Genomic DNA, 16,321 nt, shown 5'->3' on the forward strand with positions numbered 1-16,321 from the left:
AAAGACCACAGAAGGACAGGATGAATTTAGTGTTGGGCTCAATGCGACCACTGACCAACTACAAAGATAGTGGTTCAGACACTAGGATGTGGATGGAACATGGCCCATGGTCAGTTACGTTCCTTTCCTTTATTGTTGGGGTGGCTTATCAGAGTTCTGGTCACAAGGTTGTCAGTGCCTGTTTTGGGGTCAACCCTAGAATCAGTTCATGGGCACCAGAAGGGAGAGATACTGTCAAGCTGAAAATAGAGACCTACCGGCTCTTTTTGCTCTGTAGGACGCTGGAAGCAGCTGATGGTTACTGGCAGTCCAAGTGGCATGCAGCTCAGATGGTCGCTGAGGCAAAAACTTGGGTGTGGGAGAAGTTCACAGAGGCCATGGAGGATGACCTAGTGGTGAGTTGACTTTGATGATGTCAACTCATCAAAGTCAAGGATGAGTTGACTTTGATGACTCATCAGAAGGAGGTAATTAAGCCATTTCATTCCTGTGTTTTGTACCTGTGTCACATCTAAAAACTGCAGGACGTCGGCCCTTGAGGACTGGAATATTACACCTGTGGATCAGATCATTCGCACATCTTCTATAAACTTATTGCATCGCTGACTTTGCTGTTTACATTAAATCTTATATGGAGTTACTTGACTTTCTGTCATATAAAACATATTCATGTTTCTTTTTAAGATTTACCTTTTTATACTGATTGACCAAAACAAGACCTGGGAAGAAGCCCAGAGCTACTGCAGACATAACTACAAAGAGCTGGCCTCCATCTTGAATAAACAGATGCAGATCTTTGCTGAACTGCAGGCTGAGAAAGCTAACATTCCCTTCATATGGCTCTACCTTCACTATACCTCCTCCCTCCATTATTGGTTCTGGGTTGATGACTGTGCTATAGAAGCAGAAGAAACTGTGACACCAGTGGAGCCATGGAGAAAGAAGGAGACCATCTCTGGTTCATCAAGCCTGATCATGATGAGTTTGATTTGGTCAGTGCTGTAAACTAAGATATGTGACTTAGTTTGTGAGTCAGGATAACCTTCATCAAAAACATACCTGAAGAGTTGCTTTGATTCTCCTGTGGAAGCAGCTTATTCCATATCATTGCCATCAACTAATTGTTCTCCTTTTTCTGCTATTAATTTTTTCTTTCATAAACATAAAAAAAAAATCCTACATCAGTTCATTGTTTCTTCTTGTACAGTTGTTCTCCCTTTTCAAACCAGCAGTTGGTCTTGGCAGATGGCAGATTAAAGGAGAGTTTTCCACTCCACTGTCGCTCCATGTATTCTCAATATGAGGGATTGTTGTAAAGTCAATGACACAAAGCAAGTGATTAACACTATGTGCTTTGTTTCTTTTCTGCACGGTAAATCGCCATGGTAACATATGTGACAATTTTTTGTGAAATCGGATTGAGGTTTAATTAATCCAGGATGTCCAGAAAATCCAGACTTAATCCACTGGGGATATATTTAACCAGGATAGACTTAAGCCACTATCCCGGATTTGTGAAACAGCCCTCTGATCATGTGTTGCTTGAAAACAACAATTGAAATCAGGTAATGAAATAATTTTAAAAAAGGAATTAACCAATCTCATTTTCCAAAAGTCCAAATGTTTCACTTAGTGGCCCATTTAAAACACTCAAAATAAATTTTGGATTTTTATTTTAGTTAGTTAGTTAGTTAGTTAGTTAGTTAGTTAGTTAGTTAGTTAGTTAGTTATTCAGAGAGGCGAGTGCGGTTGTTGTTTAAAAACAGTTAGCTGATTAGTTAAAGTAGAGGTTACAGACATGGGGGCAGCAGAGATTGAATTAATGGTACAAAAATGCTCTAATTGGTTGTTCAGGTTGGCTCGTCTGGAGTATTCAGGAGTTTCAGTCTCTAATGAAGCTTCAGCGCTAACATCTCACTGGTTCCTGCAATAAACTCAGACTTCCTTCAACAAGTTAACTATGGTGTAAAACATCAGTATGTGTAGCGACCAGAGGATCCCTTTCTCTCCTCTCTGGAAATCTCCATGAACCTTAACGACGCAGCCGCAGCCTGGAGGCGCCGTGAAGCTCATCATTAAAGCACAAGTCGCTGACCATGCAGGACGCTGCGTTTCACTGACACACGTGTATGTCATTAGATGACACGGGGAGGTTGTGGGGCTCCATTTGTGTCCTGCAGGGGAAATGATGATGATGGTGTAAGAGGAGGGGGGACCGTGACGCCTCTCTGTCCTCCGTCCACAGGAAGACTGGATGAGATTGATTCGGGCTTTGCGCAGTTTGTTCGCCCTCGTCGCAGCAGAAAGGAAAACGGGCTGGTTCTGTGTCTGAAATGTCTCACCGCTGGAAATGCAGCTCCACGTTTGTCTGTTGCTCTTTTTCTTTACAACAGGTAGGAACAGCATCTGGAGTCTAACTACTAATGCGAATCTGCAGCATTTTAGACTAAAACGGCAAGCATATACATAGTAATTTGTTACTATGAAGAATTAGTTCATTTCATTGATAGCCTCAATATTTTTTTTATTTCAGTCTTTGTATTAATGCCTACTTAACAACGTAAGTGTAAAAATAATCAAAGGAAAGATGATACAGAAAATATTTCGATTGTCTCTTTGCTGGTTTATCATTTCTCTTGTCTTTTTTTTTTTTCATACCTCTAGCAATATCGTCAAGTACGTGAAGAAACTGAAGGGCCAGGGGCGGCTTAGCCCCCCAGGGTAGAAAGTCATTTACCTGCTCAGTGAAATGGTTATTAACTGTACAGTGAGGTCGTGCTATCTATCTACTGTTATCCTTTCTCTGGAATTTTCTCCTTAATCGTTAGGATGTGACTAGTTAAATCAGACTTCTAAATGTATTGAGCTTGTATAGCTGTGTAAGATTGCATTTAAAATTCTGCAGAATGGGGCTCTTTTATTGAGGGAAGAAAACATGATTCAAAATATATATATTTCATTTCAAGAGTTTTAAATGGATACAGTAAATTTTACTATTTGGGGAGTTTTTATAAGATGTTTTGGCTAATGTTCATACATACTATAAACCTTCACAGTTTGAAACTCAAATATGAATTATATTTACTAGTCCTGGATTCAAAACTTCAGGATAAGAGATAAAGTGAGACATCATCAGTTCATCCTGACTTTATCCGTTTCACAAAAACCAAACCTGGTTCAGGAGGTGCAGCATGTCAAGCCAGGCTTAAGTAATTCAGGTGAATGTGTATCAACAGATTTTTTTCAGCAAATCAAGATATTGATCACAGATTCACTGATGCTATGCTAGATAAATTGCACACGTCATGCCTCACACCAAACAAACAGCATCTTTAATGAAGGATTGTGTGGAATTTAAGCACATCATACTAAAGACAAAATACCATATCAAAAAATGGCAGCTTGATCTTTGCCAATGTCATCATAATCATACCTGTCATCTGCTCAAATAACCTCATAAATGAACTATGAAAGTATATATATCAATTTAATCTGCTAATTAATTCCTGTTTTTTTTGTTCCATATCTTATTGATATTTATAGAAAACAAACATGACAAGTCAAGATTAAATAACATTTTGTAGGATTAAATGTTGACTACAATGTGCAAATGACTTACTAATAACTTAGAAGGTCCCTGCCTATATCACCTTTAATAGTATAACCCAGTGGTTCAATCACCTGGATCAAATGATGGCTCATTAGAGGTCTAGAAGAACATTGACTTGCTGAGGAGGTTGTTACCAGGCAGAGGACTAAAACATGCAGGGTGCAGGACCTCAAAGACCCACTTTGGGTACCTCTGGAGTTGTGATGCTTTTTTGTTTTGAAGGGACAATTTCTTGTTTGACTGTGCAAAGGCTTAACACGATCAAAGGACAGAAGAGAAGAGAAGATAAGTTATAATTGAGTTTGTAAACTGTATCTTCTTAGCAGCCCCGTGGCCAGAGACTAAAAGATGTTTATGGAGTAAATATTTTAAGTAGTGTGTGATTTAAATTTAATTAATTTAATTATATGCAATACTAGGGTTAATTTATAATCTGAACCTTATCTTAAGTGAAGTTAAAATTAATCAGTAAAGTATGCTACAACTGATATGGCTTGACTTGATTATAATACCTTTGTTTTTTTTTTATCAGTCATTTTTCTAATCCACTCATCATTGCAGTGGTCTATTAAAGGCCTTTCTGTAAAACTAGAACAAAGGTCTTCAGAAACACAGTAGAACAGAAACATAGTCCACAGCAATCATTTTAAAATTAATCATGTTATTTTCTAACATTACAATGTTAAAATAATATCACTTGACTGAACCAAAAAAAAGTAGTGGTATTTTCATGCAGAGTGATTAAAAAGGAGACTAAAACAGATGGATGTCAGAAATATATTGGTTTCTGATCAGTGTGAGCATCTTGCAGACTCCAGGATTAACTAATTCTATCTGTTAGCCTGGTCTGGAGCAGGCTAGCAGCACAAAATAAATTGCCATGGAAACTTGTGTTACCATTTTTGTGAAACCAAATTGAAGTTTAAAAAAGCCAGGATATCTGGACAATCCCAGCTTAGCATGCCCTCCTGGTTTTCTAAATCTGCTCTGATTCCTAAATCTGGGATGTTTCTGGTAAACGACCTAAGCCAGCAGAATAAACAGTTTGACCTTAAGGGCTGGTTTCCTGCATGCTTTAGCTCTTTATTTGGTTGAGCACACCTGGATCAAATGATGCTTCAGTAATGGACCTCTGCAGAACTGTGGTGAGGAGAGAGATATGCCACATTCAACCTTGGCCATTTTTCATATCTGAATAAAATTGAAACTAAGGTGTTCAAAGTGCTACTCATCATACACTTTTTTTATTTTTATCTTTCACATTTTGGTTTTGGTTCTAAACTTTCATTGATTATGTCAACCTAAAAACATGCTTCCATCCAAATGGATATTTATACATATCAGAAGGACTATAGCTATTTCTCCTAACAGCCCAGTAGAAGTCCATGATTGTAGCTCTTTTATGCAAGACCATAAATTTGTTTTTGTTTTGTTTTTTCTTCTTTTTTTCCTAAATAATTACAAATGTTAGGTTTTCTCTATAATTTATCTGGTTTCTTCTTTCTAGATAAAGCTGTGACATTATTGCACCAACACTGTGGTGGAAATGTCACCTTGGATCAAGAACCTGAAGGCCACATCACTCTCCTTCTACCTGGATTCTTTAACCACACCGGTAGCCTCAGCCCCAGGAGCCAGCAATCGGAGGAAAGCTTACCGCTTTCAAATTGCACTTGGCTGTTGGGCATTCCTCTGAGGAAGAAGATACTTTTACAGTTAAAATGGACAGAAAGTAATTGGAGGATCTCGCTGAGATGTGTTGAGGAAGATCAGATCCTACAGAGTCATGGGGAAATAGCATTGCTCTCTGACTGTGATGAAAATAAAGCTGTCCTCAGTTGGAAAGGGCCAAGAATTTCCTCAAATTCAATTCATCTGACTTATTGTGGTGAGAAAACACATTCCTCATGTACAGTTTAACCACATTGCCTTTACTTATTTAGTTCATGTGAGTGTTATCCGGTACTAATGAAGTTGGAGGCATGCTTTCTCACCAGCTCTAGTTGCATTAAAATGTTTTTGTTGCAGTAGATGGAACAAGTTTATTCAGGCTTAATGTGGGTGGGTAACAGAACATCCAGTGAAATGTTTTCACTCAATGTGTTGGTTGGAAATTTATCACACTTGTTGTGTTGTGTTAGGGGAATTTTGTGATTTTTAACTCTCCATCCTCACGCTCTCTGCCTCTTTGTTTTTCTGTGTTCTTCCTGGTCATCTAGTTCAGGAAGCTGAGAGAAATTCCTCAGAGGGCCAATCAATTCACCAACAGCAGCAGGACCCTACTTGGTCTGTGAAAGGAGCCACCAATGAAAGCATTTACACAGCTGCCCAGAGGGTGATGAAGGATACAACAGAGGGCAGAGGTCGTGTCCATGAAGGGCAAATTTGTAATTTTGACACTCGCTCTGCATCTAGCACCTTCTCTCACGACAAGGAGTTGCTGCAGCCGACCTCATCCCAGAGGGGACTCCTACTATCTGGGAGAACTGATAGGGAAACTCTCCCTCTTCCTGAGGAAAAATGGAACAATGAAGCGGATACATCTGGAGCGACTCACCTCGCTGTCGCTCCCACGACTGCCATAACACACCCATATTTTCAGCCTGCAGTCAGTACAGACACCAAAACAGAAAATCCTACTGACTTAGCCCAAGCGCAAACTGAGACATCCTGGACAGACACGAAGGTCACTCTTTCCGTTACCACAGATTTCCAAAGATCTATATCTGGACAGACAATGAAGATGGAGGAGTTTGTTACACAGATGGATGGACTTACAGATATGCAGACAAACCAAAGTATTTCCAGTTCCAGTGGTTTTAATTCTTCTTTGCCTGGGATATTGACTTCTGACAGCAGTACCTCAATAAATCCACACAGTGGTGCTGTTGATCAAACTCCTGAGAATAAACAAGCTCACTCAGAAGGATTTTATGCAGCTTTCACCTCCATCACATCTACAAAAACTGTAAAATCCTCCATCAAACAACATGACTCAACCAGCACAGAGCCGTCTCTGTCATTACCATCTTCCTCACAGGGCTCCAGTGGGGCTCCTTCACCCACCATCCACATGGCAGAGATTCCCACTGGTGTGGGCACTGTGGAGGCTGCTTTGCCTCCTCCACACACAGTTCAGAGTGAGTCATCTGAGTCTGACATTAGTTCTCGGAGAGCTGCTGTGAAGTCGACTGATGGGCTGGACAATACAGATGGGTTTCATCCAGTCACCCCTTCCACACAGAGTCAGACAAACTCTCCTGAAAACATGGAGAGACTCTCTCATTCCCTGCATCCCTCCCCCACCCCGTCACAAACACCCAGAATAGACAAACAAACGTCGACGAAAGGAATGCAAAGAAGTGGGACTCATTTGTACATCACCACAAACATGATGAAAACTTTGTTTAATGAGGATGGATCTTTTTCTACAACCAGACCAACACAAATAATCAAATTCCAGACCTCAACAACTATCAGACAAATGCATTCACCATCGTTTAGTGAAAGTTTGAAATCACCCATGGATTCATCTACTCCTTCATATGGGCTCCAAAAACAAACTGGGCTTCCTGATGGTACACAGGTGACTTTTCCCTCTTCAATGGCTGAATCCTCCACAGACACAAGCAGCATGAACCCCAAATCTACATCTGAATCCTCACAAATCTTTCATCTGTTCCTGCCGTCTTCTGCTACGGTGTCTCCAAACAAACACTTTACTACTAAAAATACACCTTCGCACCCATTGAAATCTGATAGTGGAGATGTGAAGGAGACCACATCCTGGCAGTGGTCTCCAAGTGGCACAATGAAGCATAAACGTCCAGGTGGACCTACTCAGGCCTTTCATCCCAGCCAACAGAACCATTTTGGTGTCACATCACCAGCATTTACCCCTTCATTTAAGGGGAGTTCAACAAAAAGTCCCATCTACTATGTTGTTCCAAACCAACCTGCTACCGTTAGAGGTGGGTGATGGTCAGTTTGCCTCAGTCATTTCATACCTTCTGAAGTTTTGGCTGTTTTTAACCCACCAACCAAACCTTTTCAGCATGATGTTGCTTCCTGAGGTGTTTCTGTCACAGAAATGTTTTGCTCCCAGTTTAACAAAGAATGCTTTCCAGTTGATTATGTTTAGCCTTATGACCTCAGTAAATATCTATTAGAAGAAGATTACAGTAATTTTTTTATTTGAACAGGGGTCATAATTTGCCATATTTCATAAGTCAGTCGACCCAAGTCAGGGTATATATATATATATATATATATAATATATAAGCAATAATAATGCAATGAGATTTAAGCATTTTTGACAATTTTATCTATGTAATTTATAAAAAATATTTACAAAGAATAATAGATTCTTGATAACTAAATCTGATGTTGAAAGGGACAAAATTACTGTTCTAAGGGACGGAATGAAGGAGTGAACTGGCAAAGAGGTGCCATCAGAGTTCACTACCGCTATAATTTATTGTATTAAACTAAATGTTGAGATTATAACATTTTTCTGTCTAGTGGAATCAGTTGAGCTGCTGCTGCAGATAGTTGTAGAAGAGTCTCGTTCCACTTCGACTGCTGGTTTGGAGGAAGACATAATGCCATGGGTGAGAAAGTGTACTCAGACGATGTTGTAATTGGCACAAATGAACACATTTAGACAACAAAGTACCTGTCTGACTTTAGTTTTCTTCTGCTTCTGCCCACCTCCTGCTTTCCATTTTGTTATTTTAGTTGGAGTCCTACCTGCAGAGAGCACCGGGCTTCTGTAAGCTGCTGGGAGTCTGGAGCAGGTGAGCTAATTTAATTAAAGGTCATTTTTGGTAATTTTTTTCCCAACAAAATTGTTTTTCTGTTTTTAGAATAAAATAGGCCTTTCCAAAACTTTGCAGTTGATTTTTGGTCAAATACCAGTTAAAACTACTGGCTACAATGCAGCGTCTTGCCGTGGTTCTGCATGGATACACATCTTTCATCCTTAACAGGATGATGCAAGCAAATCCTCATTATGATGTGTGTTCAGCACTAACCAAATCAAATATACCCATCCTGCCTCACCAAACTATATTTTTAATGTTTTCCACAGTAGTCCCCCACATATAGCCTAAAAAAACACCGCCTTCTAGGTGCCTTGCCTTAAAACGTTTTGTAATACCTATTCTATACTTGGATCTTAATCACACATGTTTGGTATTGGTTCAAGGTATAAAGGATGGCATTCAAAGGAGATTTTTGTGTCTGAACCATTATTGTGGTGTTGGTGTTGAGGTCATGACCCCGATTCGCACGGTGGCTCACCATGCAGTTCATCCCAACCCAAATTTTTTTTCTTTCAACTGGGAAAAAGGATTATGTTGGTATTTAAGTGGGTGAAGGTTGCATAGGCTGACATTTCTGTGTTTTACTTTTTTCCCAGTGGCCAGGCAGTGCAGAGCCTGGTTGTGTTTCAAACTAGTGAGGCTCTGCAGTGGCTCGGTGTAAGCGGGGCCACATCACTTCTGGAACGAACAGGACTAGCTCAGGCTGTTCACCAGGGGAAGATGTTCAGATCATGTCGGATCACCAACATCACTGTAGGAGGTGAGCAAACACATCACTTACTAGCACTCAGTGCAAGTTGTCTTCCACATGAGTTTCTCCACAGTCAAGACAAAAACAGCTCAGAGACGTTCATTCCTTAATTCCCTGAATGAATTCAGTGAGCTACAGTTGAACTTGTGTGAGTTCAGTTGAAGCGGCATGAGAAAGCTCCCAATTCTTTCATGAAAAATCTGATTATTGCTTCTGGTCTATAGAAGGCACTTCATTCAGAGAATGTGCCTGAACATGTTTTAATTTCCTGCCACTCCTTCTTCAGCTAATCTCTGGCTTAGTAAACATTTGTAAGATGCCTGAAGTATCAGGTGCTTTGTGATAATGAGTGTTGCTTAAGTACGCCTGTACTTTATGATTACCTTCCTCCTAAAATTCCTGCATACTTTCTGATGGGACATCTTATTTAAAATACCGTTAAGTTTTATATATAGTTACTGGGTAATTCACATTAGATGCCCATGTGCAATTTAATAGATTTGGAAAGGTTTTGCTGTTGAGTGGCTAAATATTGTCAAGACCTGACATTTCATGCTGACAGACTCCAGCTGATGTTTGTTGAAACATCTTTCAGTTTAGGTCTTTGAAGGGTGTTTGCATTTATGCCATTCGCCCAAACAGTTTTTTTTTTGTTGTTTTGTTTTTTCAGTTGATTTTGCATTTGTGTCATATTTAAGTTGGGAGATTTCTTAAGTCCATCAACCTGGAATTCTAGTATGTTTGTTTACATGTTTTACATGATTGTATACATACCAATTCAATAGATGTAAAAAAAGATGAAACGATCTCAGTCATAATCAACAACCACAATCATTTAGAACCTCTTAGTAAATGTGATCTGAATCAGATTACAGTTGGAGGGAATTTCATTTCCCTTTGGGATTAATAAAGCATTTTTGAATTTGAATTTGAGTTAAGTACACAACATGGGGTTTGTTTTGTGATTTCAATGAAGCATGCAAATCTGGACATTTGTTTCCAGCCTTTGTCTTTCAAACATGCTTTTTTTTTTCAGGCCTGCAGGGCGATGTGTGTAACTGGTTACTGCAGTGCCCATCCGGGTATAAATGTGTCCTCCAGCCCGGCACCACCAACTACAGCTGCTCCTCTGCCTGCCACTATGACTATTGCCACCACCACGGCATTTGCACACACCATCCAGGGCAGCTTCCTGTCTGCCGGTAGTCACATCAACACAGTGATGCCTTCCTTCCAGTTATCAGAAAATATCTCTGTGGTCTAAGTGAGGTTTTTTTCTTTAGTTGTCTTGTAGGGGAAGACTTCTGGTACATGGGTCAGAGGTGTGACATGAGGATGACCAGAGCTCGGCTTGTAGGTGCATGTCTCACCATCTTACTCATCATAGTGATGCTTATTGGCATTTTGGCTTGTTTGGCTGTGCGGCGCTACCGAGCCATTCTAATCCAGGCAAAAGTGGACCAAACTCGCAGCAGGTACTCAGGCACCTATGATATTTCATTAATAATTTCTTATAATCTACACCAACATTTAAGGATTTTACTGCTGGATTTTATTGGTTCATGTATGTTTAAAAATAGATTTAAAAATCCTTTTGTATGTTAAGAGTTCTGCTAGTTAGCATAATGCTAGCAGGCAAGGCTCATATTTTAAAACTAAATCCATATCCTTTGAAGTTTTTCTAGTCCATTATAATACAACCACAAGCTTTGATAAACTCTCACAAAGTCACATATGATTGAAGTGTAAGGAAAATTATGTCGTTTTTCTTTCCTACATTTTTCTTTCTTCAAGTAGTGATGTGTTGAAAATTAGTAACGAGACATCACGAAGACCGAGGAGCACAGCAGACGGGTCAGGGGGAAAGTGGACTTTACTAGTGCCCTCCAAAAATCAGTTGTATTACCACAATTTAGAATATGTGGTAATACTTGAAAATTGAAGTTCAGAAATTCTCTCTAAACAATATAACACAGAGATCGACAAATAGAACAACGTTTAAGTTTTCTTTCTACAGATTACTAAAGCCCATTTTGGGAACAGAGCAAATATGTGGAAGGCAGTGCTCTGGGACCTCATGTGCAAAAGAGTGAGCAGCTTTTATGCTGAAAGTTTGCAGCAGGGATACATTATGAAACTTGATGTTCATAAAAAATTCAGATGCATACAACCATGCGTAGACTTGTCAATACACATGTTGCCTTCATAAATCCAAATTTATAATCGATAACAGACTATAACAAACCATGAACCTTCATATTTCTCCTTCCCTAAATGCATATGCAAATTAGCATACTTGACCTGAAAGCATTCCCACCCACATAACCATGACAACATCCTCTATTTGAATCTGTTTCTAACTACATCTAATAGTAATAATATATTTCATTTAAAAGGTGCCTTTCGGATGCACAAGGGTCAACTTTATGAAAAAATCAAAAAATAAACAAAAAATGTTGAGATCAATCAAAGAGAAAAGGTTTGTTTGAATTTGAGTTTTCAGCTGGGATTGAATTATTTTTTCATCAGGGAAAGAAAAGCACATCTTGAGATCAGGGCAGATTGTCACCTTCCAGAAAACTGAAAACTTACAGCCAAAGCTGCAATGGAACAATTAAGAGCAAAGCATGTCGCTGTTGGTTGACCCAGATAAAGTCCAGGCCTAAAAGTCCTGTAGGCAAAATTTAAAACCTCTGCAGCTGATCCAAATGAGTTGAGTTATTTTGTAATAAATTTCTGTCTATCGATGTGCAAAGCTGCTAGATACATACCCCAATGCCCTGTAGCTGTGATGGCAGCAAAAAAAAATTTCACAATGTATTGAGGTTAGTGGCCGAATACAAACGCACACCACACTTTCACAAAAAGTTGGGGATTTTTGGCTTTTGGGTGAAATTGATCTGATATGTAAAATGTATTGACTTCTATGTGGTTGGTTAGACAGTTTAGCTTTATTATTGTAATTGTGATTATTTCTTATTTTCATCATGTAATGGTTCTACTTGGTGCCAACAGGGGGAGAGGTGTGGTTTAAATAAAAAACTAAAGATTCACACCTGTTGGAAGTGCAAGCCTAAACTACTGTTTTATGTTTTAAAAGAAGTATTGGGAGCATTGTGCCCAGACACAATTAAAGGAAAACATGAAGACAGCTTGTAGTATGCTAAGATTAGACTAATGGCTTAGAAAAGAGTAGCAGTTGCATATAAATCCTACTATTGAGATTAGCTAGATTTCAGTGTTCAGTTAATTCTCAAATCCTAAAAGTCGTAGAGTTAATCCAGATAATTCTAAATTATCTGGATTTTGAGTAGATAAAATATTTTCTAAATATTTTATCATTTGAGAAGATAAACTCTTGTCCAGATCCAGAGAAGATTTTGAGAATCAAGTTAAAGCAACAAAATTACATTTCAGTAGGTATTACTTTTTATAGAGTCAGTGGATTTTTATAGAGTCTTTCTAACCCCCGGCTCATTTTAATTTCCCTTATATAATTACACCCAAGATATTGCAATAATAATAGACCTGCACTTTTCAAAATGAAATTGGTAATTTTACTGAAATAATATCAACTCTGTTCATCCAAATTTAGGCAAATTGTGTTAAGAATATTTTTCATCCTTAGACAAAGAACAAGTAATTCAATCTCCAGAAATTTTAAGTAGCAACTTTTTTTTCTCAATTGGACACAAATTGTGTAGCAAAATAAAATGGACCGTCTTTCTTTGAGACAACAGTCCTGATCACCAATTTAATGCGTTCTCAAATTTTAGAAATGTCTTTGAAGGAAATAAAAAAATCAAATCAAATGTTATTTGTATAGCACATTTCAGCAGCAAGGCATTTCAAAGTGCTTTACATCATAAACACAAAAACACAAAGCCATGCATCATGGAATAAATAACATTGTTACATATTACACTTCAAATTCAATTCTAAACAGGTGTGTTTTTAGTTAAGATTTAAAGGAAGTCAGGGTTTCCACTGTTTTACAGTTTTCTGGAAGTTTGTTCCAAATTTTTGGTGCATAGATGCTGAAAGCTGCTTCTCCTCTTTTGGTTCTGGTTCTGGGGATGCAGAGCAGAACCAGAACCAGAAGACCTGAGAGGTCTGGAAGGTTGATACAACAACAGCAGATCTTTGATGCATTGTGGTGCTAAACCGTTCAGTGATTTGTAAACTAACAGTATTTTAAAGTCTATTCTTTGAGCTACAAGGAGCCAGTGGAGGGACTTTAAAACTGGTGTTATGTGCTCTATTTTCCTGGTTTTAGTGAGAACGCGAGCAGCAGCATTCTGGATCAGCTGCAGCTGTTTGATTGATTTGTTGGACAGGCCTGTGAAGACTCTGTTACAATAATCAATGCAACTAAAGATAAACGCAAGGATGAGTTTCTCTAGATCTGGCTGAGACATTAGTCCTCTAATCCTGGAGATGCTCTTTGTTTGAAAATATGTAGTAATGACCTTTAATGTTCTGGTTATTAAGTGATCAATAGAGTGAAATGAAAGCAGCTTAGAAATTAATGGAAAAACTGACTTGTAGATTTACACAAATTACAAGTCAGTTGTAATGTCACTGTAATGTCACAGTGTAATTTTACATTGTGACATCTGTTACTACTTATAGTTTATGTGTGCAGTTATCATAGGTTCAATCATTTCGATGAGCTGTCGGGTCGGTTCTGGCTGCGTTCGTGGGCCGGATCCGCAGATTCTCTGGACAACCCTGCCTTCATGCGGTCGGATGAATTACTGCATCTGCAGGCACTTGACCGGCCTTGCTGTTACCACGACGACACACTGTCCCTTCCTTCCACCTGCCCCAGTCATGGGATGCGTATCAACACAATTTACCCCCACAGGTAAACACACACACATTCAACATAAACAAAATAAGAGGAGCAAATAAGACATCCAGTTCCAGGTGGAGGATTACACTACATGGGTATGTGTGTTTCTGATGTGGGAGTTAAATTCATAGTTTAACCATCCAGTTTGACGTGAGTGTGATGGGTCAGTGCCCTGTGAAAATGTTCAGCTGCTCCAGAATTCACTACAGAAGTGATACAGGTAGACCTAGGATGGAGTCTGCTCAAAGCAAAAAATGACATCCAAGTTAGAAGATATACAGATAATTCTGATAATATAATCCAATTTTTATTCAATATATTTATTTACATAGATATTGCCTATATTGGTTACTAGCATGTATTAATTTTTAGAAACATAAGAAAAAATTGGCAGGATACAAGGCATTATTTTAAAATGGCTCAAATTAAGAAATCTTTATACTTTAGTTAAGTTGGTATTTTTAAATTCTTTCATGGTTAAGTTTAAGGGACAATGACCAAATATTTTGTGTCTTCATTACGTTCCGTATGGTTATACATTTCACCGGTTCTGAAAACCTAATGTACTTCTGGAAGAAGGTGCAGTTCTGGCTGAGGTTCATGCTGTTTGTGCAGACAAATTACATATGCAATTTGTAAACCATGTCCTTACTGTCCTGAAACATGAATACTCAACACATTAGCATTCATATAAACTGCCTTTCACCTTCCCATAACTACTTATTGAAAGTGCTCATCAGCTGCCTGTTAACTTTGAGGATAAAAAGTTATTCTACTCTGAAGAATAAAGCAACATTGAGGGATTCAAGCAGATACTTGATTATACTGAAACTCTTATTTATCTGCCTTGAACATTTGTGTTTTTTTTAGTTTTGTACCTTGAACTCATATTGCACCAATCACTTCTTCGTAGTTTGGTCTGTGTAAATAATCCCTGGGCGTTGTGTTTGCTCTGCAGCTCCCAGTATGGTTGGAGGGGCAGTGGGATGAGCATGGGGGATGGTGTGTTGGACTCAGGAAAGGCCAGTGACCTGTCTGTGTGTAGCTGGCCTGTGGAACCCATTCACTGGACTCCATTCCCACTTCTGCAGCAGCTGGCATCCCACAGAAATCCTGCAGTGAGTGTCTGACTGTGGAGTTTGGTAGAGGAGAAGATCTGGTTTCATTATTTTTTTTCTGTTCTATCAGGTCAGGATGTCACGGCCGCGGTCCTACTGCGAAGGCATGGAGCTGGTAGACATGGGAAAGAGTTGGACTGCTTGATGACCCAAGGAGCAAGAAAATCTGTTTCAGTTTTTATGTTAAACCTAAATGCTTTGTTAATAAAAGATGTAAGGAAATAATATATGAATTTGTTTTTTGTTTTTTCAAAAAGAGAAAGCATATTTTATATACTTGGGGAATTACATAATGAAGCTATTAAAGGTTTATCTGAATGTTAGGGTTGTAAAAACAGTACAGAATATTTAAATTAAGCTAAAATGAAGTCTTAAGCAGTTTGAGATAAACTGTGCATCTGTAGAAAATGATTTGCATAGTTTGGAATGTTTCATGGTTTATAGATAAATCATATTTGGTTGTAATATTTTCCAGTGATGGAGAAATGGCATGCTTTAAAATTGTTCAGACTTTTGTCCTAAAACTGGCTCCTCTCTTCTTAAATTACTTTTTCAAACTTTTTTTTTAATTCAATCGTTAGCATATTTGTAACATATTGCAACAAAGGTGTGAGCTCCTTTATTTACTTTGAAATATGTAGAGAAACTCCAATCAGGAAAGATAACTTTTTAGTTGAAATGTTTGGTTTTCAAACCTTACTTTTGAAAATTAAAGCATTACTGACATTAGTTGGTGAGAGGTGTGAAGCAAATTTCACAAAAACCCATTTCACACAAATTACAGTTTTAAAACAAAATGCAGTCTGATTGCTTACCTGAATTGTTCTTAAATGAATCAACAAGGTCTAGTTTTGACTGATTATATGATATAGAATACTTTGTCTTATTGCTCACCTGCCCTGCCTGGTCTTCAATGTGAACCAATAAGGCACAAGTTTCACTTTTATTGCTCAGCTTTTTTTATCAACATTACAGAAATCGAGCCCCCAGTTTGTTCAGGGCATCATAGCTTTGCATCTGTCAAGGTGGCTGCATGTTAAGTTTCCCCTGTTACATATGTATATTCAGATTTTTTTTTACTTTAATTCCTCCATTTCTGGCAGAAACATTATATTTTTGAAGAATTATTCTGTCTATTGTTTTTTTATGCTGAGCATCTGAAAG

General features: G+C 38.4%; 1 protein-coding gene across 3 annotated transcripts; it reads left to right on the plus strand.

Moving 5' to 3' along the window:
• Positions 1–1,854: 1,854 nt before the first annotated feature.
• Positions 1,855–15,382, plus strand: si:ch211-14k19.8 (uncharacterized). Of its 3 annotated transcripts, XM_055056625.1 has the most exons (14): positions 1,855–2,393; positions 2,534–2,560; positions 2,665–2,721; positions 3,089–3,218; positions 5,118–5,498; positions 5,830–7,581; positions 8,132–8,220; positions 8,348–8,406; positions 9,030–9,193; positions 10,221–10,386; positions 10,468–10,659; positions 13,830–14,051; positions 14,998–15,157; positions 15,228–15,382. In XM_055056625.1, exons 6-14 carry the CDS (start codon positions 5,949–5,951, stop codon positions 15,300–15,302), a joined length of 2,760 nt encoding a protein of 919 aa, XP_054912600.1. In that variant the 5' UTR covers positions 1,855–2,393; positions 2,534–2,560; positions 2,665–2,721; positions 3,089–3,218; positions 5,118–5,498; positions 5,830–5,948; the 3' UTR covers positions 15,303–15,382. The 3 variants fall into 3 exon arrangements, with proteins under 3 accessions (XP_054912600.1, XP_054912599.1, XP_054912598.1); XM_055056624.1 differs by lacking the exons at positions 2,534–2,560; positions 2,665–2,721; positions 3,089–3,218 and having other exon boundaries at positions 1,855–2,127; positions 2,246–2,393; XM_055056623.1 differs by lacking the exons at positions 2,534–2,560; positions 2,665–2,721; positions 3,089–3,218.
• The last annotated feature ends 939 nt before the right edge of the window (positions 15,383–16,321 follow it).

Source organism: Poeciliopsis prolifica, unplaced genomic scaffold, assembly GCF_027474105.1.
Source record: "Poeciliopsis prolifica strain line A6 unplaced genomic scaffold, Auburn_PproV2 SCAFFOLD045, whole genome shotgun sequence".
Lineage (NCBI taxonomy): Eukaryota > Metazoa > Chordata > Actinopteri > Cyprinodontiformes > Poeciliidae > Poeciliopsis > Poeciliopsis prolifica.